Source organism: Nycticebus coucang, chromosome 10 (assembly GCF_027406575.1).
Source record: "Nycticebus coucang isolate mNycCou1 chromosome 10, mNycCou1.pri, whole genome shotgun sequence".
In the NCBI taxonomy this organism is placed as follows: domain Eukaryota; kingdom Metazoa; phylum Chordata; class Mammalia; order Primates; family Lorisidae; genus Nycticebus; species Nycticebus coucang.
Window position 1 is genome coordinate 89,222,161 of NC_069789.1, and position 23,151 is coordinate 89,245,311.

Here is a 23,151-nt window from a genome sequence, read left to right on the forward strand (position 1 = left end):
GGCGTTTCCCCATTTGCAAAGTTAAGGAGAACAAGACAATCCAGGACAAAGTTGGTTGCCATGCTTGACTTTCATATTTGATATTTAAATAGCTCCAAAAAAGATATGTTTTAATGTGTGTCTAATTTTATTTATGGATGTGATATTTGAAAATTAAACTTTAACACATGCTTGATTTTGTTTCACTGGGAAAATTTGTTTCTTCAAAAATGTTGGACTATGAAAGACAGAGCCCCTATATTTATAAGATGCATCACAGAAACCGTTTTAGTAAAAGTCTACAGAATGAAGTTTAGTTAGTTGTAAGTGCAGAGTCACTTGAAACTATGGGAAGTAGAAAATAGAGAAGACCCCAACTTTAAGAAAGAACAAATGTGGATACAGTACTAAGCACTTTTACTCTTCTCACTTGTTTTTATCAAGTTCATGGAGTGACCTTCATCTCTTTTCCTTAATTATTTCTACCTGAGGGGAGACTAAATTGCTGTGTTAACACTTCTTCAGGAAATTTATTCTGGTCTTTACATGAAGTCAAAGTAGAACTCAGAAGGAAAAAAGAAAGTAAAAATGCTCCACTGTGATAAGATTTGTCTTTATTATAAGAATCATACTCTAAAATATAAGTTGATCTACTTATATTTTGCACACAAATAAGGCAAAATGTCCCACAAAAATTCTTCCAGTTGAAAAGCTTAAATTTAACCTTATATTAATGTATATTTTGAAGATATTAAAATTTAATAGTCAGAGCTTATTCTACATAATTTTCAAAGAAACTGCTTAAATAAGGACTTTATGTATTTGGCATCAAACAGCTGATGATGGCAGAAAACCATTTAATAACATACAACCAAAGAGAGTTCATACTTGAACAACAATTTACATGTAAATACTGTTAATATATTATAAATAAAACCATGAAGTAACCATTGTTCTCAGAAAGCACAGTTTATGTCAGTTCCACATGCCACTATCTACTTAACATCCTTGATTACATGACAAATGTGGTTAACAAATTACTACAAGGTTAGTTCATAACAAAAATGCGTAATAAAGTAAAAGACAGTATAAATTATATACCTACCTCATTTTTTAAGTTATCTGAAGAATTCAATGCAGATTTTGAATCATCACTACCCTGTTCACTTGCTCCAACTTTTGATTCAAATTCTGATTTTGTTATCTTTCCTTTGCCATGTGAAGATGATGAATTTTCTATATGCTGGCCAACAAGGCTATTTGAAACCAAATAATATATTAAATTTTAGCTAGCTAACAAGTTTTATACAATCTAAACTGTTGCCACTATCAAGTACAAAGTAGTAAGGCCAAGAAAAGAACACAAACACATAAGTTTTCTCTCTCATAAAATGGAATTAAGCATGCACCAAAGTCCATTCAAACACAGTACTGCTGTTATTATAGAATCATACCAGCAACAAACAACTTGCTCATATCTACCTTTCAGGTGGACTGACAAAGGAAGGTTGTTCTATTGGAGCATTTGCATCAAGGGCCTCACCAACATCACAATCAGTTTCAGACTGTTCCGTTTCACTTGGTTTGGCTACAGATATAGTACCAGATTTCTCTATTTCACTAAATAAATACACAAGAAAGACAATCTGATTATTAAATGAATTTCACGTAATATAAACTAAAAATGCTATTAGTGATTTCCAAAACATAAGCTAAGTCAAAGAAAGAAGAATGCTTCACCATTCTTTTATATATTTTATATACACTAACTCATATGATAAAGGAAATGCTTAATGTAGCGTTCTGTTTTGTTATTTGGAGTGTAGTTAGAAGGAGCTAGGAGGAATATATCCCAGATCTATTTAATTAAAAATAACCTAAACCTAAATATTCTAAGTATTACCAAGCTGAAAAAGATGTAACTTTCAAAAGATGAATAGAATGGATACTTAATGAAACTGAATACCTGACATTTCAGTTTTTGATAATTTTAAGAACGATTATTCAAATAAGCACTGTGATTCCTACATAAAACCTCACTTTGCCTAGATGATATAGAGGTTTCACAGCTGGGATCTAGGACTTCACTGAGTTAGCAAAATGAACTCATTATAATATCATCATTATATTCCCAACACACACACACACACACACACACACTTGAGTATTCAAGCTGCCTTTCCTTATTAAGATTTTTTTTTGTAACAACTTACTCAAGCTTTGAGACAGGAGTGATTTCTGAGGTAGATGAGCTGGAAGTATTTTCAACGTTTTCATGGCCCACAACTACATTGGAAGAATCTTCATGTAAATCAACTGTAGGGAGTGTCTCAACCACAGGTAGACTTAACTTTTTTGACTCCATTTTCTGTTTTAAAAGAAGTCAGCTATATTAAATGTTGAGAGTTTACAGAAGGTAGTTCAAAAAAAAATGACAATATAAAGAATGTTCATTAAAAAATACTTCTATAAAAATCCTTTCTTCTAACATTACCACCCTAAGAATTACATTTTATATTAAAATACAGGCCCTACATATTTTCATGACATTTCATAAACTCAGACAAAGAGCTTGTCTCTTTCTCCTTTTCTATTTCCTACTTTACTTTAGGACCTACAAATATTTCCCTCTTGCTGTAATTAATGAATTCTAGGAGCAACAAAGAAATCCTATGTAAATACATAAAACAGTACAACATAGGGAAATAATATTATCAATAAATAACAATATAAGATGTGTACAACTAACATCACAAAGCAATAAATGATTCTTGCTGTTCCTTCATTCCTGAATGTCCTGGGCCATTTACCTCGCCAAAGCATAATCTGAAGTCTACCCTAATATCTACTCATTTTTGAAAACCTCTATCAGCACCTTCTCCCCCATAACCATTCCTCTCCCTGTAGCCTCCACTGTTCTCTGTGCAGACTTTTATCACAGCATTTATAATACCTCAAAATTGCCATTATTCAAGCCTCCCTCTCCTCAACTATACTATAAATGTCTTGAGTAAAAATCATGTTCTCTTGACAGGCATTTTAAATATTCAAAGAAAGAGAGAGAGAAAGAGGGACGGAGGAAGGAAGGAAGGAAGGAATGTATTCAGACTCAGTTCAAGAAAAAGAGAAACTGTGGACTATCATGAATTAGAATAGCTAGGCCCAAAGAAAAGAAGGGCCGATATGGGAGCAAGAGAAAAAAAAAATCATAAGGCATGGATGGAGTCAGCAGAATACAAAGTATGATACTTTAGAAAATTATTTACACCAAAAAATTCACAAAGGACTAGAAATCGCAGTTTTTATTTTTATGGTAGAGGCCTTGAGAAAAGGACTACTGCTTTATCACTGTGTTACCATTTCAACAAGTAGTCAAAATTTAAAAATTAGGTAATTTACATTTTTAATTAAGTTTTCAAAATCCAATGTGCACTTAGAGTCTAAGTCTTAGACCAAATCTCAATTTGGACTAGCCACATTTCAAGTGCTTGATAGTCACATGTGCCTAGGCAGTACTGTTCAGGATAGCCACATAACTGGAAGCAATACACTTCTTTCTTATTTTTATGTACATACCCCTGACAAATGTCTTCTAGAATCCAATAAAATGAAACTCACTCTCTTTAAGTAACCCAGTAAGTTATAAAATAGCTTTGGTTGTATTGAGAGAGAGAGAGAATTCTCCCTCACTATGAGCTGAAATTTGGTTTTGTAAATATTTGAGACATTTAATTTTTCCTTAGTCCTTCTGCCTCCAAATCAAATATCCCCAGTTCCTTCAAGCATTACCAATAGTAAGTGGCTTCCAGATGCCTCAGCATTCTGGTCAGTTTACAGCATATATATTCTACTTTTTAATTTTTTTTTTTTTCCGCAAAATCTGGTATACAAAATAAAAAACAATACATAGGATTTTTAACATGAGATAGAAAGGGAGAAAATGTATATTAACCTATTATCTATTAATGCATATTCCACAAGTAAAAATGTTGGATCAAAATACTGTGTTCTCCATACAAATACTTCCTTTAGCTGTAAGTAAAGCAGACTAGAAAAATATTTCCTGACATCTGACAACCTTAAGAGACAAAATACATTATAATGACTGAAAATGAAACCTAAGAAGAAATAAGGACTTATACCCAAACTTTAACTTCAAAGAGAAAAGTCACATTTACTACTCATTCTGAAACTTTATACTTTCTCAAAAGTACTACTATTAGCAGGTGAATGGCTTACGTCCAGTTACACGGTACTTCAAAATGAAACCATAATAACTATATATATATGGGTGACCAAACAGAGGTTTTCTATCTTGTAAATTAGTTTGAAAGGGCGTATTATTAAAAATTAAAGCAGCATGGCTTACTTGTACATCCACAATGTAATCATCTTTCATTTTATGTTCTTCTGGAGGAATAGGTAAATTTGAACCCAATTTTCCTGATAATTCAGCATTGATAGATCCCTCTCTTTCAACCTATGGACAACAAGAAAAAAAAAACTGATAAAATTCAGTTCTAAAGCAACATAAAAGATCATCTCTTTCTACTTTAAACCCCCCCCCCCAAAAAAAAAAATCGACCTGCATATATTTGCCTCTAATTACTTTCATTTGTTTACAGGTTCATTAATAGCCTACCTCCCTGCATCCCCTCTTTGCCAATACTTAAAATGCATAATACATGATTTGAAGAATCACATTTGATTTCTTAATAAACACAATAGTCCTACCAGCCAGCACTATGTTTAAGTGTATAATAAAACTTCAATAAAAATCTGACAAATGAATGTACATAAAGCTCTTTCTTTCAACTCTTGTTGACAATTTATATTCAAGTTAGGACTCTTGATACCTTTATGTCTTTAAAAGTGTCTTCTAGAATATTAATTTCATAAAAGCTAAGTTTATTTTCAACTTCATTGACTTGAACCTACCTAGCACATTTAGGTATCTAAATGTTTGCTGAAAAGATGATTCCCTCACTTAATGCTTTGCTAAAATTCATTTTTACATTATCTAATCAAAAAGAGATTAGATCTACATCTCATAGAAAGCATAAAATTATGGCTTTTTTTTTGATATTTAGCACGTCTTCAAAATTTTACATGCTCTATCCCAGAAATACATTCTATATAACTCAAAAATATAAATAATCCGCTTCAAATAGCATGCCAAAAAAACCCCAAGCATGTAAAAGTAACTGTAAAGACATGTGTTGCTACACAGGCACTTCTGTTGTGCCCACACGGATGGGAAGACAATGCAAAAGTCTGTGAATAGAGAAATGATTAATAAATGGCATACCTATGATGGAATAAAAATGCAGCCATTAGGAGAAATATAGCAATATGAAAACATGATAAATAAGATACCATTTGGACAGAAGAGGAAGTCAATTTGTGGACTATCTACATGACATTTTAATGGAAATAAAAAAATATTAATTTGTATGTGTTTATAAAGGTGTATCTATAGAACAAGGTCTGAACATTTCACAAGACTGTTATTCCTTTGGGGAGGGGAATGAAACACAAATATGAATATCTTAGAGTCAGTATAAATTACTTCTATAATTATAAATAAATACACTGAAGTTAAGGAAAAGACTAAATCTAATCAATACCTCACCTTTTATCATTTAAAATAATTTAGAGACCAAGTTTTTTACTCTGTTACTGCACAAAACCACTGGTCGTAGATTTTCCCTATAATATTCATTTCTAATAGTTTTTAATTTATTAGATTGCGGTTTCTTAGAAGGCCTTTAAGTGCTTTATTTTATATCATTAAAAAAAAAGCACGAGTTTTCAGTTCAGTGAACATGCACTATATTTCTTCTCACTACTGGACTAACGATGTTACAAAATTCCAAATACAAGCAACAAAAATAAATACACAAATACCTCTGAGTTATCTTATGTCAGAATTACCAGAGTAACTCCTAAGATCACAGAAAGAAAAAATACAAATCTCCAACAAAAATTACGGCATAGTATTTCTAAAATTACTTTTATTCTTAACGTTTTGAGATAGTCTTAGAAAGCACACACATTGTAATGTAAACTTTATTTTAGGTACCTTTTTCTGGAATTGTACATCTTCATTTTCTAGCGCACAATTGTCATCTTGAGAGTAATATGATGACGCCGAAGCTGAAGAACTCTCTTTACAACACACACGCCAACTGGGAAGCCTGTAAAACACCCACCGCCACAGCCGCCGCCGCCACCACCACCACCAATAACAGAAAAAAATAAATAAAAAAAGGGAAAAAGAAAGAAAAGTTGTTGGGTCAACATACTCCCTATATGGCTAGAATTTCAGGCAATAAACATACATATGGTTCCATTCTAATACACTTAACAATTTAATGATGAAGACAAATGCACTTAAGGGCTTTTTATTTAATGCCCTAAGAAAAACATTTATGTTTTTCAGTGTTCTAAGTAAGACATGAATTCTACAAAGATTCAACAGACTTCATAGAATAAATATCTGATAATTATATAAAAGGAACACAGAAATTTGTCAGAGCTAACCTCCTCAGAAAGTATCAAATGCCAATGTTATTCTAAATCCTACTAAATATTTAATAATAAATAATCCTAAAGTTATCATAACTGTTGCAAAGTATAGAAGTAAAGCTTCTGAATATTTTTACATAGGGAATGTAAGAGTGATAGCAAAAGATAACAGAAAAAGCACACACAGGGAAGAATACTACAGGCTGGCAGTACTTAGAAACAAGATGCAAAACTTCTAAAGAAAACAATAAAAAAGAAAAACTCCCCAGGAGCATACCAAAGGAGAAATATACCACTCTTATAATCAAGTGGAATTTAACTCTGATATTTAAAATTGGTTTGATATAAAAAAAATTATTTAATTGGCCATGCAAAATTATCTTATGATTATCTCCAGGGACACTGAAAGACATCTAACAAACTTAATACATCCATCAAGATTTCTTACATCAATAGTAACATAGGAATAAGTATATACTAAACATGGGAAATACATGCAGAATACATAAGCCTAAAAGTCAGTATCCTACGTAGTGAAGAACATAAATATACCCCCATATACCCATTATCGCTGGTGTTATAAAAACAGGACAATAAAAAATTATTACAAAACACGAGATTAAAAGAGATACAAAAATGGAAAAGGAAACAATAAAATTATCGTTAGTTGCAAATAATGAATTCATCTGCAATAGCTACAGATAATGAGTTTATATAATTGGAAAATTAGAAAGAATTACCTATTAAAAGAAGTTCTAAACATAAAAATTGTATTTGTTATAAAATTAAGAACCAAACCAACAGACTCCATATTCAAATCATTATCATCAGTTATAAAATCTAATATGAGTACCTATTTACAATAGAAACAATAAAATACCAAGATATAAACTTAGCAAGAAAGCTATTAAGTACAACTGCTTAAAATTGCCAATATTTGGGTGGCACCTGTGGCTCAGTGAGTAGGGCGCCAGTCCCATATACCAAGGGTGGCGGGTTCAAACTCAACCCCAGCCAAAATGCAACAAAAAACTAGCCGGATGTTGTGGCGGGTACCTGTAGTCCCAGCTACTCGGGAGGCTGTGGCAAGAGAATTGGCTAAGCCCAAGAGCGAGAGGTTGCTATGAGCCGTGACGGCACAGCACTCTACTGAGGGTGACAAAGTAACACTCTGTCTCTAAAAAAATAAATAAAATTGGCAATATTTAACAATTCTTTTACTTGGAAAAATGTCAAATTCACACATGTCAAAATAATATAAGATTGAAAAACATTATTATTTATTTTACAGACAAAGAGGTAAATATCAAATTAATCAAGTAAGTGGTTTCCTTGAAAAGAGAAAATGAGTAAAGAAAAGGGAGAATGGCTTCTTTGAAAAATTAAAAAAGAAAACACTTTTAGAGCTATTTGACTTTTTAAACTTCAAATACACTAAAAAATAAATAAGTAAAAGTAAAGAACATAATAATATATGCTGTATGCTACCATTTGTATACATGTATGTGCATAAATATCTCTGGAATAATTTTTTTTGTAACACATCACTTTATACCTCTAGAGGAAAACTATGTGGGTGTGTTATCAAGGGCAATAAAAAGATATTTTTCATTGTATAATCTACAGCTTTTGAATTTTGAACCACAACAATGCTGGATCACATATATAAAACTTCAAGGAAAATGGGGGAAAAAAGCAAAATAATATTTAATCTTTATTGGATATTTTCATTACACAACATTATCAGGACACAAAATTTATGCACATAGCAGTATCTTAGCATATATATACTTTTGGACAGTTAAGAGTTTGCAAGCAAACATCAGAAACTGTGAGTATAAAAAACAAACCTGCGAGTAGCAAATTTTGATGATTATGCCCTTCAGTTTTTCATCCACTTCTATTACTTTAATTTCTACCATTAGCACGCATTAGTTTTATAATGGGTGTGTGAACTGTTGTGTGTGGGTAAGCCCTAATATCCACAGTTAGTGTGAAAAGATAGCCAATGGACATTAAATCTCATAATCCTTGTTTTTACTCAAATTCTATTACACTAAATTCTAAATTTTTAGAAACAAACCTTTAATTATTGCCATTATCCTAGATATTCTCCCTACCTTAAAAGGGCTGCCGAAGTATTTTTCCCTGATTAAAAAAAAAGATGATGTAGCATCTCCTTAACCTTGGAAGAGAACCCCAGTGGGTGCCTCAAATCAAGAATAGCAAGCATCACATTCACTGCCACCATGAGAACATGTTTCTGTTCATGTCTTTCATCCAAAATTTTAATGTCTTTTTCCATCTTAACTAAGCACTTAAGCACTGTGGCCTTAACTTTTGCAGTTTACAGAATAACAGCAAAAAATAGCACACATTTCTTCCTTCTTTACAATTTCACATAAAATTTGTTCTTACTATAAAGCAATCTCAGCAAACAACCTTTTTTTTTTCTAATTAAATCAGGAATTTTTTTTACCTTTTCACTTTAAAAAAAGTACTTCTACAGTTTCTTAGGGACATATCGAAATTGCCGCCATTGCTACTCTCACATGATGGGACTATTACTAAGTAAAATAAAGACTACTTGAACAAATACTGTGATGCCACAACAGTTGATTTGATAACTGGAACAGCTACTAAGGGAGTTATAAGAAGGTAGCACAGACAGCAAGGAAAGCCTGGACAATTCATGTCCTGGAGGGAAAGACTGGGACAATATGAGATTTCAGCATTCTACTCAGAACAGCTTAAGATTTCCATTTAATATTGTAGCTGACCACAGTTAACTGAAACCATGAAAAGTGAAAATTGTGGATAAGAGGGACCTATTGTATATAAAACAATTTGCCCTGCCCAGTCCCCATTGAAGGGCAAATGTTCATAAAAGCATATATACTGTTACAATTCTTTTTAGAAAATATGAATCCTCACAGGAAAAAGTACAACTTAAACAGGAGATTCAAAGCTATATGGCCCTGAAGGACTCACCATCTGAGTTACAGAAAGCATGTATGTACACAGCATTAGTGAGTCAACCTGTTATATGTGTCAGATCTCTGAAATATCAGAGGAGAGATATACAAGAAATAACCTGAATATTCTGCATAAGAAAAGGCCTAAAATAGATAAAAATTGTCACCGATACCTGTAAAGAAATTTTAAATCATCAGAGCAAAATGAAATATCTCAAACCCACAGAACAAGAATGTATCTCTATTAATGGAATCCTTACTATCAACAAGTCTCCCCAGGTGAATAAGATACACACTTCCTGATTGAGAACGAGTGGATTACACTATAATGGCTTTATGGCACTTTGTTGCATGACTAAATGGGCCAATTTCCATGCTACTTAAGCAACTTCCTAAAATTGTATAATGAAAATCCTAATCCTAATTAAATGAGTTTCTTTTTAGACCTGTAACAAACTCAGTACCAGAATCACATCAAGATAATGGCAATTAGTAAGTCTTTGACATTTTTCCTCAGTTTAAAATGAGTGATAACTTTTATGTTACTATTTGGAAGTTAATTATGTATATATACAATCATATGCCACATAACATTTTGATCGATGATGAACCACATATATGAAGGTGGTCCCAAAAGATTACAATACTTTATTTTTGCTGTACCTTTTCCATATTTAGGTATGTTTAAATATATCAATATTTATCATTGTGTTACAATAGTACAGTAACATGCTGTACTGGTTTGTAGCCTGGGAGCAACAGGCTAGGTGTACAGTAGAATATAGCATCTAGGTTTGTGAAAGTATACTCTCAGGTTTGTACACTCATGAAATCACCTAATGATTTCTCAGAATCTCAGAATCTCAAAATCCTATGTTTTTATGTTTCCATAAGAAAAAATTTTAGAACTCTTGACAATTTTTAAAACAAAAAGAATTCAACTTACTTTCCACGTATATTATTTTAATACTCAGCCTGTGTATAGCTGCCTGACTGGAACTCTTTCAAACAGACAAAAATTAGAAATAAATTAGAAACTGCATAAATTAGAAGCCAAATAGAGCTTAAAAGGAATTGAATTAAGAACTGCTGAATGCTCAATTTTAACTTTTTTTATTTACATCATTAACATGTTCCATCCTTTTTATTCACTCTATGTACATGAACTACGCTTCATGTTTACATAGTATATTACTAGACTGCACATGCATTAATTCATAGTAAGACTGTATATGTATTAATCTATCTTAATATTACTTGCCTATAATTTTTTTTTTATCATTTTTATTCTATAATTTCATAATACCTCTTTTAGATATGGATTAATGGTTACTAGATGATAAGGAATGAATGTTGGCACCCACACATCACCAGAAATAATGAATACCTAGGTTCAACAAGCATGCTCTAGGGATTTAATGTTTTCTTAAACCTAATTGCTTTCATTTTAGAAATTATTTTTTCCTGAAAGAAGGTTTTCAACTTGAATATACAGTGACTGAAGTTTTTCTTGCAGTGGCAACCTACGATATTTAATATTCCTAAGCGTGATGCTATTTTAAGGGTGTGTTAACAACTTTGTGTTTCAAAAAATGTTTAAGACTAAGTGTTAGAGTAAAGGGGAAATCAATTATTTCTTACCAAAGAAAACAGGAGACAGACTTGGAAAAGTTTTTCTAGAGGAGGTAGCAACTAAAGAGCCAAGAAAAACTTCATTTCAGAAGACAGGAAATACTCTTTAATGTGCCAAGGAAGACATCATCAAAAAGGTAAAGAAGGTATTCGTTAATGTGAAATTAACTGAAAAAATACCTTTAAAATCACATTCAACAGCTTAGAATGACAGCTTTCTACGTCTGCTTAGCACAGAAATACTGAACTATCTTTAACAATCACTTTTATAATCTTGTCAAAAAAATTAGCAAAATAAGGCAATGATTCCAGAAAGATGCATTAATATACAATAAACAATATGCTAATATGCAAATGGACCAAGCCTGATAATTGAGAGAAGGGAACAAAACTAAACTGCAGTCTGTCAAACTTTCAAACGGGTTGTTTTCCTTGAGTTTTTAAGAGAAACTTTAAAAGCACATAAGACCACCCATAAGTAGCAAATATCATATTAGATATATAGCCCTGTTAAGAAACATTAGGAATAATTTTCAACTCATTAAAAACTTGAGTAAATACATATAGTATTAAGAAAACATAAAAAAGTAGCAATTTTAATTAAGACCAAAGAAAGATGAAAAACCTCACTAAGTTTTATTATTAGGAAAAAGAAATGGTGATTATAAATATATATACACCTAACAATATAAAATATCACAAGCACTAACGAAGCTACAGGCAGAAACATAATCATCTGAAAGAATGGTTGCCTATTTTAAATTAATTCTCACAAAGTAAACAAAGTGGACAAAACCTACTTGGAAACAAGAGATTTCTAGAATATTTAAGAAATGAGTTTGATTAAATATACAGAATGTTATACAATGTACGAATTAAACACACTTCAAGCACACATGGAATATTTTCCAAATATCAGAAAGACTCAGGTGGTGCCTGTGGCTCAGTGAGTAGGGCGCCAGCCCCATGTGCCGAGGGTGGTGGGTTCCAACCCAGCCCCGGCCAAACTGCAACAAAAAAAATAGCTGGGCGTTGTGGCAGGTGCCTGTAGTCCCAGCTGCTTGGGAGGCTGAGGCAAGAGAATCGCGTAAGCCCAAGAGTTAGAGGTTGCTGTGAGCCATGTGATGTCATGGCACTCTACCCGAGGGCGGTACAGTGAGACTGTCTCTACAAAAAAAAAAAAGACTCAAAAGAAGATCTAACAGACTTTCTCTCCAACCACATTGCAACAAAATTTGAAGTAACCCCCAAAAAGTTTACATTTTCCCAAGCCTGGAAGCAAGACATAAGTAGCAAAATAATCCTTCAGTTAAAAACTATGAAGAATATTAAAAAATAACTACTAAAAAATAACTTTGCTGAAGACTCAAAATTGTGGAATCCAGACAACAGCAAGAAAACTATGCTTTTGAACGCATTAGGAGTTAAACACTGAAAATAAAAGATCTGATCTTGACATTCAAACAGATAAAAAAACAGTGCAAATGAAAGGATATATGTGAACAGATAATCCTAAAATAGAGAACAATAACAAAAAAATAGCAAAGAAAATTAAGAAAACCAAAAGTCGGTTCTTTGAAGAAAATATTAAAAAAGACAAACCTCTGGCAAAGCCAATCAAGGAAAGATGGTGATGCAAATTAACAAAATTTGGAATAAAAAGAAGAAATAACCACTGACACAGCAGATTTTTTAAATTATAAAATATTAAAAACTATGGCCAGTTGTGGTGGTTCACACCTGTAATCCCAGCACTTGCAAGGCTGAGGTGGGTGGATTGCCTGAGCTCACAGATTCAAGACCAACCTGAGCCAAAATGAGACCTCATCTCTAAAAAAAGCCCAGCATTGTGGTGGGCATCTGTCATAGCTACTTGGGAGGCTGAGGCAAGAAAACTGCTTAAGCCCAGGAGTTTGAGATTGCTGTGAGCTATGACGCCATAGCACTCTACCAAGGGTGACAAAGTGAGGCTCTGTCTCAAATTAAAAAAAAAAAAAAAAAACCTTGAAAACTGTATGTATATTGGAAAACCTTAGGAGAAATGGATAACTTTCTAGAAAAATAGAAAAATTGGCACAAGGAATAGAAAAAAAAATGGAACTAATAACAATAAAATTTGAATTTATCTACATCTCTAATAAAGAAGGGGGAAATCCTACCCAAGTTTTAAAATTTTTTATTTGGAAATAATTTCAAATTTTCAGAAAAGCTGCCGCCAGCATAGAACAAAAAACATCTATGCGCTTATACCCCGTATCAACCTGTTGTTAACACTTTGCCCATTTGTTCCCTCATTTTTCATTTGCTCATGGTATGATGGTATGCTCATCCACCCTTCGCTTCCCTTTCTCTCACTTTCCCCATAAATTATGTATAAAATACTTTGGTATGTATTTCCTGAGAATAAGGATATTCTCTTACATAACTATAATGCAGTAATCAATTTCAACAGATGATATACCTGCAGAATACATTAATCTTACTGTCCATATGCAATGTTGTCAACTAACCCATAATGTCCTTTATAGAATTCCACCAACAAAGCAGATTTCCCTAGTACCAAAATGAGTCTGTGATCATGTCTACATTTGTCATATCTCTTCAGCCTCCTTTAACTTGGAATAGTTCTTGGCCTTTATTTTGTGTAGAAATCAACATTTTTTTAAAGAAACAGTCCCTTTTCTTCTTAAATAGTCTGGCCATCCTTACATGTGGTTTGTCTTATGTCTCATCATAGCCAAATTCAGGTTATACATGTATATTCCTGGCCACAAGCCTTCATAAGTGATATTATATCTCTCCCAAGTTATAACACCCAAAAGCATACCATATCCATCTGTTTCAACAGTTGCAGTTGCAATTCCACTTTTAGGTACTTTTCAAGATCAATAAAAAGTATGATTTTAAAAAGCCTTGTAGGCTGAGCACAATGGCTCAAGCCTATAATCCTAGCACTCCGGGAGGCAAAACTGGCAGATTGCCTGAGCTCAGGAGTTTGAGACCAGCTTGAGGTAGAGCAAGAGCCCATCTCTAAAAATAGCTGGTCGTTGTGGCAGGCACCTGTAGTCCCAACTATTCAGGAGGCTGAGGAAAGAGGATGGCTTGAGCACAAGAATTTGACATTGCTGTGAGCTATGACACCCTGGGGGCTTCTCTACCCAGGGCACAGAGGGAAACTCTTTCTCAAAAAACAAAACAAAACTGCACTGGGTCTGAATTTATGTCTACAGTTTATTAGTTTCCCTTATGGACTACTAATCTGCAACAAAATCCTTCACAATTGCACACCTTTCCACATTCTCTTGAACTAGAAATAACCCAATACTTCATATTAGTCCTTAAAAATCCTGAGTAAAATAACCCGTCAAAATAATATTAATCATTTTCTTAGCTGTTCCAAAACAACAAGGTAAAGAATGCACAGATACCAGGAAAGTGCTACCTCTATTTTAACATTATTCCAATTTAGCCATGTTTGAAAAAGCACTGATTTCAATAGGATAGATACCTATTAAGTTTCAGAAGGACCAAACACTGAATATGAGGTACCTTTTTATTTTATTTTTTTTTAGAAAAGCCATTAAGACTCTAAAATGTGACTTTTTAATTAAACTCAAGCACAATGTGCCAGACAATTCTTTCACCTGAAATATAAAATTCTATCCTTATCATTTTAAAATACTCAGCCAGCTATGGAATAGTGTGCACATTTATGTCTACCAGCAACCTAGAAATCGACTGCTTTCATATATTGTACCATTTTCCAAGTTACCTGTTCACCTAGTACTGATTGTTCTGGCCCTGAACCCTCTGACTTCCTCAAAAACACCTCTTTGTAACTTTCATTTCTGCTATTTTTTTTAAGCCTGCACTTTGAGCTTCCCCAACATCCCAGCCCCTCTCCCTGACCTTTTAATAGCAATGTTAAGATAGACAGCATGTTTCTGACAGTGTCAGGCACCAGCTTAATATTTAGCAAAAAAAAAGAGAGAGACAGGCCATCAAAATGAATTATCCCCTATTGCAGTGGTTCTCAACCTTCCTAAGGCCGTGACCCTTTATGGTTGGGGGTCACCACAACATGAGGAACTGTATTAAAGGGTCATAGCATTAGGAAGGTTGAGAACCACTGTACAGAAACTAAACAAAGATGCAAAGGACTTAGATATGCCGCTAGAACACATGGGATTAATAGACATATACAGAACACACCATCCCAAAGCTAAAGAATATATATTTTTCTCCTCAGCCCATGGTACATACTTCAAAATAGATCACATCCTAGGATACAAATCAAACCTCAAGCAAGCAAAGTTAAAAGAACAGAAATTATGCCTGTATCTTCTCAGACCACAAGACAATAAGGGTAGAACTCAACTCCAACAAAAACATTCATCTGGCCATGCACAGTGGCTGAGGTCTGTAATCCCAACACTGTGAAAGGCCAAGGTAGATGGATTGTCTAAGATCACAAGTTCAAGACCAACTTGAGGAAGAGTAAGACTCCGTCTCTAAAAAATAGCTGGGCATTGTGGTGGGTACCTGTAGACCCAGCTACTTGGGAGTCTAAGGCAAGAGGATTGCTTGAGCCCAAGAGTTTGAGGTTGCTGAGAGCTAAAAAAAAAGTTCATCCCCAAAGACTTGGAAATTAAACAACCTTGAATGATAGTTTGGTTCAGGAAGACATACAAGAGGAAATTATTAAATTCCTCAAACATAACCACAATGAAGACACAAATTACCAAAACCTGTGGGATACAGCAAAAGCAGTCTTAAGAGGGAAATTTATCACATTAGATGCCTATATTCAAAAAACACACAGAGAGTGCATCAACAAACGCATGAACCATCTTATGGAATTAGAAAATGAACAACAATATAATTCCAAACCCTGCAGAAGAAATAAAATTAAATCAGAGATTAATGAAATCGAAAACAAAATAGTCATTCAGAAAATTAATGAAACATTTATTTTTGAAAAAATAAAACCGATAAATCTTTGGCCAGATTAACTAGAAACAGAGAAGTAAAATCTCTAATAACCTCAATCAGATATGATAAAGGGAAAATAACAACAGATGCCATGGAGATATAAGAGCTCATCTGCCCAGAATTTGACAAGGTAGAGGAAATGGATCAACACCTAGCATTATAGCCTCTCCCTAGACTTAACCAAAAAGAAATAGATCTCTTAGACCAATTTTAAGACTTGAGATCAAAGAAACAATAAAAAATCTCCCAAGAAAAAAATGCCCTTGTTGTGCAGCGCCTGTGCTCAAAGAAGTAGAGTGCTGGCCCTATATACCAGAGGTGGCGGGTTCAAACCCGACCCTGGCCAAAAAAACTGCAAAAAAAAAAAAAAAGCCCTTCTCCAGATGGCTTCACACTAGAATTCTATCAAACCTTCAAAGAAGAACTTGTACCCATGCTGCAAAATTAATTCCAAAAACTTGAGAAAGAAGGAATCTTCCCCAACTTGTTCTACAAAGCAAACATCATCCTGGTACCAAAACTAGGAAAAGACTCAACTAAAAAGGGGAACTTGAGACCAATTTCAATAACGAATATAAATGCAAAAATTCTCAATAAAATCCTAGACAATAGGTTACAGCTACACATTAAAAAGGTCATTGATCATGATCAAGTAGGTTTCATCCCAGAGATGCAAGGCTGGTTTAACATATTCAAGACTGTAAATGTAATTCACCATATCAACAGAAGCAAAAACCAAGACCAAATGGTCCTCTCAATAGACGAAGAAAAAGCACTCAATAAAATTCAGCATTCTTTTTCTAATTAGAACATGTAAGAATTTAGGTGTAGGTGGTACATTTCTTAAACTGATCAAAGCCATCTGTGACAAACCCACAGCTAGTATTATACTGAACGGAGTAAAATTGAAAGCTTTTCCACTTAAAACTAGAACCAGACAAGGTTGTCCTTTATCACCACAACTATTCAACATAGTGCTGAAAGTTCTAGCCAATATAATTAGGCAAAAGAAGGAAATAAAGGGCATTCAAATTGGGGGCAAAGGAGGTCAAACTCTCGCTCTCTGCCGACAATATGATCTTATACTTAGAGAACCCCAAAGATTCAACTACAAGACTCTGGGAAATTAATAAAAAATATAGCACTGTCTCAGGATATAAAATCAATGTCCACAAATCAATAGCTTTTGTATATGCCAATAACAGCCAAGATGAGAAACTAATCAAGGACACAATTCCGTTCACAGTAGCCCCCCTCAAATGAAATACCTAGGAAGATACTAAACAAGAGAGGTGAAGGACCTCTACAATGAAAATTAAGAAACCCAAAGAAAAGAAATAGCAGAAGATATTAACAAATGGAAGAACATACCACGCTCATAGCTGCGAAGAATCACCATTGTCAAAATGTCTATACTTCCCCAAACAATCTACAGATTCAATGCAATCCTTATTAAAAAACCATCATCATGCTTTCAAGATCTGGAAAAAATGATTCTTCATTTTGTATGGAACCAGAAGAAACCCCAGATAGCCAAGTCAATTCTTAGTAATAAAAACAAAGCCGGGAGTATCACCCTACAAGACTTTCAACTATACTATAAGGCCACAGTGATCAAAATAGCATGGTACTGGCACAAAAACAGAGATACTGACATCTGGAACCAAATAGAAAACCATGAGATGAAACTCACATCTTACAGCTGCCTGAATAGGGGGAAAGAACCCCTAATTCAATAAATGGTGTAAGGAAAACTGGATAACCACAACCACATGTAAAAGACTGAAACTGGACCAGCATCTCTCACCACTTACCAAAATTGATTCAAGATGTATAAAAGATTTAACTCTAAGGCATGGAATAAAAATCCTCAAATAAAGTGTGGGAAAAACACTTGAAGATATTGGCTTGGGGAAAGATTTTACACAGAAGATTTCCACAGCAATTGCAACAACAACAAAAAATAAACAAGTGGGATTCATCAAATTGATAAGCTCCTGTATAGCTAGGGAAACAACCAACGCAAATGGACAACCTTCAGAATGGGAAAAGGTTTTTGTATATTATGAATTGGACAAAAGCGTGATAACTACAATCTACAAAGAACTCAATCAACAAAAAAAAGACCCAACAATCCCACATATCACTGGGCAAGAGACTTGAATAGAACCTTCTCTAAAGAAGTAAGACGAATGGCTAACAATTATATGAAAAAATGTTCATCATTCCTGATCATCAGAGAAATGCAAATCAAAATTACCCCCCAGATACCACCTAACCCCAGTGAGAATGGCCAACATCAGAAAATCTCAAAGCTGCAGATGCTGGCGTGAATGTGGAGAGAAGGGAACACATTTACACTGTTCGTGGGACTGCAAAGTAATACAACCTTTTTGGAAGGTAGTATGGAGAATCCTCAAAGAATTCAAATTAGACCTCCCATTTGATCCTACAATCCCACTACTAGGCATCTATCCAGAAAAAAAAAAAAAAAAACTTTTATCATAAGAACATTTGCACTAGAGTGTTTTACTGCAGCCCAATTTACAATCGCCAAAATGTGGAAACAACCTAAATGCCCACCAACCCAGGAATGGATTAACAAGCTATGGTATATGTATACCATGGAATACTATTCAGTCATTTAAAAAGATGGAGACTGTACATCTTTTGTATTAACCTGGAGAAAGTTGAAACACATTCTTCTTAGTAAAGTATCACAAGAATGAAGAAGCAAGAATCCAATGTACTCAATTCTAATACGAAGCCAGAAGATGATCTAATACATACCCACACGAGAGAAAAACTCAAATTAATTCAAGGTGGGGGGCAGAGGAATGAAAGAACAGGGAGAGGGGAGAAGGGAAGAGGATGGAGCACTGTAATGGTGTGAGGCACACCTCTTAGGGGCAGGACACAATTATTAAGAGGGACTTTACCTAACAAATGTAAACAGTGTAACCTAATTCTTTGTACTATCAATGTACCTGAAACAAAGTAAAAAAATAAATAAAAAAGAAAAATCAGTACTATGTTTCTGTCTGGACAATCCTTGACCTCTGAGACTGTACCATATATATGGTTTTGGGAAAGTCAGTATCACAGTCAACACCTTTCTGATGATGTCACTAAGGGTATTGATCACAATGAATGTCCTTGTCTGGGCAATTCGAGCACTGTAGTGCACCATGACCAGACCTATATCCACGATGCTTTCCTACTTAAAGAAAACCTCCTCCAAAAAGTCCAGCATGTTCCCAGGGTCACTGGGCACTCCATGTCTGGCCAGGTGTGAAAATGGTACCACCAGAACATTCTTCCTGTGTTCCCTTGTCTGACCTTTGATAGTTTAAGCTCTCTTAATGCATAGTTATAAGCAGCACAACTTCAATGTTCCCAAAGCACAACCCAATTTACTTTTAGGATATAGTCATTAGGGCCAGTATTTGACACATTTGCTCTTTCCTCTCTCTGCTTCTTTTATTGTCATGACAATCACTCAAGTGTTCTCTTAGAATACCACTCATTGAAAGCCATGTTGTGTAGGCAGTCTTGAATGGCAATAGAACTCTTTTGGGGCTCTGAATTATAGCACTTGGTTTCAAATTCAAGCATGATAATATTTGCACTGACGTAATCTGAAATAGGCTCTTTGGGATCACTGTCATATAGGACAACCTTGGTTTGATCAAACAATAGAATATTTTTCTATTTATTTGTTTTTTGGGGTTTTTTTTTGCCTTTGACCCTTTTTTCAGCTACAGAGAAATCTGCACTCTTGCTATAGTGTCTCAATTCTTCCCAAAAGCCTTGTTTGACTTTATCTGTGGTCTCAGCTAATTAATTTAGTTCATGAAACCTGCTTTCTATTTCAATATCATTAATATGGGTTGTGTTGAGGAGCTGCTTCAGATGTAATACTGTGCCCAATGTTTCCACGACAAAGACCTTCTTATAATGGTCCACAAGATCTCAAAGAATCAAAACGATTCTCCTCCACTAATATCATGTTTCAGTTCCTGACAGTTAATCATGACACAGATCACTGTCCTCCCCTTTATCATCACCTGTACACACAGAAAGAACAAAATCTTCAGGGTGGCTCCAATTCTCTCATATAAGAAAACTGCCATGTTTTCCTTTATCAGTTAGTAATTTCTCTGCTTCTTCAGAGATGCCTGAGAAACCATCTTTTAGAGGTAGGATCTAAACAGTTCATAGGATATTTAAGCTCAATAATATTCCCATACTTCCATTTTAATTCTCCATGATGTTCCATGTATACTGGACCAATTAAGCCAAAGTGGCAAACCTCTCCCTTCTGTACAGGTCACAGTAATCACCAGTGTTCTAAATGCTGATGTGGGTGAAGCTTTTACTAAGCCTTGCCAAAAAAATGCTCTGAGCCCTTCCTGTTCACAGTTAAGTTTTCTCCATGTCAGTGAAATTTAAGTGAAACCATGTCTGTGATGTCATGTTCCTCTCACCCTCTGTCTTCACAATGGACCCACTCCTTGCTCAGTTTTCACATCAGGCTGGTCCAGGAAAGGCCCAGAGCAACCAGAAGGCCATATGCAGATCCTCCTCCAGGCAAAATATTCCCAAAGCAGAATATTCTATATCTTGATGAGGTATGGGTTACAGAGGTATATGCATTTGTTAAAATCAATCCAAGTATATCAAGATCTATATACATGATTTAATGTAAATTATCTCAATTTTAAAATATAGAAAATAAAAATTCAATATTTTCTTCAATAGCCAAATAAAAAATAAAAATCTATTAGCCGTAACAACAAAAAATAACTTAGAAATTAAAATAAGAAAATAAAAATAATTTTACTCTGATGTGTAGAGAAAATTGTTTTAACTCTAAAGAATACATATGGTATTTTCACGAATGGAATGATTATAACAAAAAAGGTAAAGACATTAATTCTTCCCAAATTTATCACTTCAAATGTAACTATCAAGATGCCTACAGGATCCTATTATTTTAAATATCATAAGGAAAAAAGTAGGCCAAGAATAACTAAGCTAACAAAAAAGCCCAGCATAGGCTTGACATCTGTAGCTCAAGCGGCTAAGGCGCCAGCCACATAACACCAGAGCTGGCAAGTTCAAATCCAGCCCAGGCCCACCAAACAACAATGACAACTACCACAACTACCAAAAAATAGCTGGCTGTTGTGGCGGGCGCCTGCAGTCCCAGCTACTTGGAAGGCTGAGGCAAGAGAATCGCATAAGCCCAGGAATTGGAGGTTGCTGTGAGCTCTGACGCCACAGCACTCTACCCAGGGCGACAGGTTGAGGCTCTGTTCCAAAAGGAAAAAAAAAAAAAAAGCCCAGCATAGAATATACCTCAAATGTTAGTTACCAACTATTGTATTTTCTACCTACTTTTGCTTACCAAATTTCAGAGTAGTGTATCTCAACAACTTCACCTTCTACTTAGTCCTCGGCCCACTAAAATCTAGTCTCTGCTCTCGATACACCAATGAAACTGTTATCGTGTGGCAGAACTTACCTTTTCTGATTTCCCTGTTACATGCGGCACCTTTGATTACTGCTTTTACTTGAAACCCACTCCTTCTATGATTTGTCAAATTATACACTTCCGCTTCATCTTTTTGGCTCTTTCTTCTCAGTCCCATTTGACCTTCTTCTGTTCAATATTTAAATTCTGACACTCGCAGGACTCTTCTGAATTTTCCTTTTACATTATATATGGGAAACTTCATCTACTCTCATGGTCTTTAGCTAATGGCTATCAAAACTTTTATCTTTACCCCCTTAACATCGTCTCATGACTGGCCCATTTCTTAAAACCCTTCAATGACCCACTATATTTATGATGTGAATGAATAAAGCTCATTTAAAAGTTGGGCCTCTCTTTTACATTCCAAAATATCTCAAAAACAACTAAATCTAAAATTGAACAGATTATCTTCCTTTTCCAAATCTTTTCCTTCTATATGCTGAGGTCCCACAATGTGGTACTGCTATCCACCTAGTCCTCAAATTAGAAACCTGAAATACATCTGTGACTACTCCCTTGTCTGGCTCTCCCTTTACCATCTCCAGTTTATTTTATTCCAAACTCCCTTAAAAACATTTCCCAATCTTCGTTATAACTGCCCTCATCTCTTACCTAGAGCAACCTCCTAACAAATCTTAGTAATTACTATCTTGCTATCTCTGCAAATAAATCCTTCACACCACTGTCAAAAACCCCACACTAAATATCAGATGGTCAGTCACCTGTTAGGGGCTCCCATTATCTACATGACAAAATTCAATTTTCTCTCTACATATTCAAAAATCTCTAAAGGTCTTCTATTGTGTAAGTCTTCAGCTTCATATTCCCTGCCATGCCCTGCTTTCTACTTTATGCTTCAGTGACAAGGAACTACCTATAGTTCTATGAACAGAGACCGTGTGGTCTCATGCTTCCAAATCTCTGGCTCATGCTATTCTCTCTTTCAGGAATGTTCTGCCCCCAATCCTTCTCTCCACCATCCAAAATCTAACTAAATCCTTGTAATTCTTCTTTTCTCTGAGGGCAACTCTAAATTCAAGTAGCCCTTTCGGTATCTCCACCTGAGCACACACACACAGAAATTGACTATTTTTGTTTCTCACAAAAGACTAAATACCTCCATGGCAGAGAACTTACTCCCCTGTTGCCAACACAGTGATCTATTTATTGAGTGCCTACTTTGATTATGGTTTGGAAAAGTTTTGAATACAAGCATGGGAGCCAGGTGTAGTGGCTCACACCTGTAATCCTAGCACTTTATGAGTCTGAGGCAGGAAGATCACCTGAGGTTAGGAACTCAAGACCAGCCTGAGCAACGTAGCAAGCTATTGTCTCTACAAAACATAAAAACTTATGCAGACTAATGGTATGCACCAGTGGTCCCAGCTACTCAGGAGGCTAAAGCAGGAGGATCACTTGAGTCCAGGAGTCGGAGGCTGCAGTAAGCTATGATTGATCACACACTGCCTTCATACCCAAGCAACAAAGCAAGATTCTGTCTCAAAA

General features: G+C 34.7%; 1 protein-coding gene across 6 annotated transcripts in view; it reads right to left on the reverse strand.

The window, feature by feature from the left end:
* SUCO (SUN domain containing ossification factor) overlaps window positions 1-23,151 on the reverse strand; it is a 75,862-nt gene that overhangs the window by 42,641 nt on the left and 10,070 nt on the right. For all 6 annotated transcript variants that reach the window (XM_053606307.1, XM_053606309.1, XM_053606308.1 and 3 more), the window contains exons 2-6: window positions 6,062-6,176; window positions 4,349-4,459; window positions 2,193-2,347; window positions 1,462-1,599; window positions 1,085-1,235 (exon numbers count right to left, since the gene is read on the reverse strand). In XM_053606307.1, the coding sequence (XP_053462282.1) occupies window positions 1,085-1,235; window positions 1,462-1,599; window positions 2,193-2,347; window positions 4,349-4,459; window positions 6,062-6,176 (670 nt within the window). The remainder of the gene's footprint in view (window positions 1-1,084; window positions 1,236-1,461; window positions 1,600-2,192; window positions 2,348-4,348; window positions 4,460-6,061; window positions 6,177-23,151) is intronic.